General features: G+C 37.8%; 1 protein-coding gene across 1 annotated transcript in view; it reads left to right on the plus strand.

Moving 5' to 3' along the window:
* Positions 1 to 1,768, plus strand: part of cux1b (cut-like homeobox 1b) — a 27,591-nt gene that overhangs the window by 17,383 nt on the left and 8,440 nt on the right. Inside the window, exons 10-12 of the mRNA XM_016528101.1 lie at positions 403 to 461; positions 817 to 865; positions 940 to 1,036. Of these exons, the coding sequence (XP_016383587.1) occupies positions 403 to 461; positions 817 to 865; positions 940 to 1,036 (205 nt within the window). The remainder of the gene's footprint in view (positions 1 to 402; positions 462 to 816; positions 866 to 939; positions 1,037 to 1,768) is intronic.

A 1,768-nucleotide genomic window follows, 5' to 3' on the forward strand; every position in this document is an offset into this window, starting at 1 on the left:
CGTGCCTAACAACGCCTCTTAGCTGTTATAAATTCACTGTAAACCACGGCTTCACGGGGCTTATTGCTTTATCTTGTGCTTACAGATTGCCGACTTGTGTTTACTTGTGCTACCAGTTCTGCCAAGCACAGATCAGTTTAAGTGGGTTGAACAATGGACATAAATGGTTTCCAGTAGTCATGCCGGGCTTTTGCGTTGGCTAACAGTCACTGAAATGATGCATAGTGAGTTGCACTTAGTGTCAGAAAGGTTGCTGTCCTGTTCTAAACGGCTCTATTTCTGGGGGATTAATTAAAAAAAGTGTGCAGATCAACTTCTAAATGCCATTGCCGGTGTAATGCACAGTATGCATCAGACAGTCTGATCTTATTTGCCTTCATCACGGTCTTTTCATTTGTCCAGCATCTGGAGGAGAAGCTGCAGACACAGACAGACTACGAGGAGGTTAAGAAAGAGCTCAGGTAAGAGATGTTCCTGCATGATTTTACTTAAAAACACCCCGAAATAAAATTGTACATAATTTTTACACAATTGTAAGTCTTGGGTTATTTCTTTAATCTAAGACCTGTCACCTTCTTCACCTGTTATGAGTTTGAATCCTTAAAGAGACTGTGGATGTATTTTTTTCTGGTCTGCTCTGCTGCGCTTATTAACATCGAGGCTCGTTTTTGACGTGTGTGTTTAGTTGTTACTGAATTTCAAGTTCATGCATGATCGTGGCTGATCATTGTTGTTGAGTGCTTGGGTACATCTCTGAATATCGTGTTGTTTTATTTCATCATGGCTGAAGTAAGGCTATGTTTTATATATTGACAGCATGCTGAAGTCGATGGAGTTTGGGCCGTGTGACCGCTCCACAGCGCAGGTAAACAGTAGTTTTGTGTTTTGTTTCGAGTGTGTAATTCTCTGGCGTTGATCTGATGTGTTTGTCTCTCACAGGACTCGTGTAAACCATTAGAGGTGTTGCTGCTGGAGAAGAACCGCAGCCTGCAGTCTGAGAGCGCGTCTCTGCGCATCGCTAACACTGAGCTCAGCAGTGAGTCCGTTTTTAATCAAGAGGAAATACCAACATCTCAGAAAATACTCATTTCAATAACACAATCAGCAATGAAGTGGTATCAACGTTTGTTTCTTACCATCAAATAATGTAAAAAAAACTAATGTGCAGCAATTAGTGATGATATAGCCATTCAATATCAACATCAAAAGCCGTCATTTATAATATTTAATAACTGCAAGTTACCAGGTGGTTTTAATTTATCATTTATTAACAGCAATTACAGAACATGGTTAATCTTATAGCAGAAATCACATCAAATCATTCTAATAATCTACCTTTATTTAGTGAAATAGGTGATGTTTCTGTCTTTGTCGTCACATTGAGAGATGTCATTATTTAAATTATTATAACATTGATATTATTATTTTATTTGCATGCAATACAAATTATAAAATTACTAGAAAAAACATTTAGGATGTAGATTTTTCTGTGATGATGATCGATTATGTCGATACTTTGTCTGTGTCGCAAATATCGATACTTATATACACACTTGTGGCTTACAGGGATAGTTCACCCAAAAATGAAATTCTGCTATCAAATACCCTCGTGTCATTCCAAACGTAAAAGTTTCATTCATCTTTGAAACGCAAATGAAGTTATTTTTAATGAAACCTGAGATATGTCTGCCCCTGAAATATCCGTTCGACCAAACAGAGAGATGACTTCATCTGCTAGTAAATAAGGCCATGCTGAATTATTATCATG

Source organism: Sinocyclocheilus rhinocerous, unplaced genomic scaffold (assembly GCF_001515625.1).
Source record: "Sinocyclocheilus rhinocerous isolate Xijiao unplaced genomic scaffold, SAMN03320098_v1.1 scaffold601, whole genome shotgun sequence".
Taxonomy (NCBI): Eukaryota; Metazoa; Chordata; class Actinopteri; order Cypriniformes; family Cyprinidae; genus Sinocyclocheilus; species Sinocyclocheilus rhinocerous.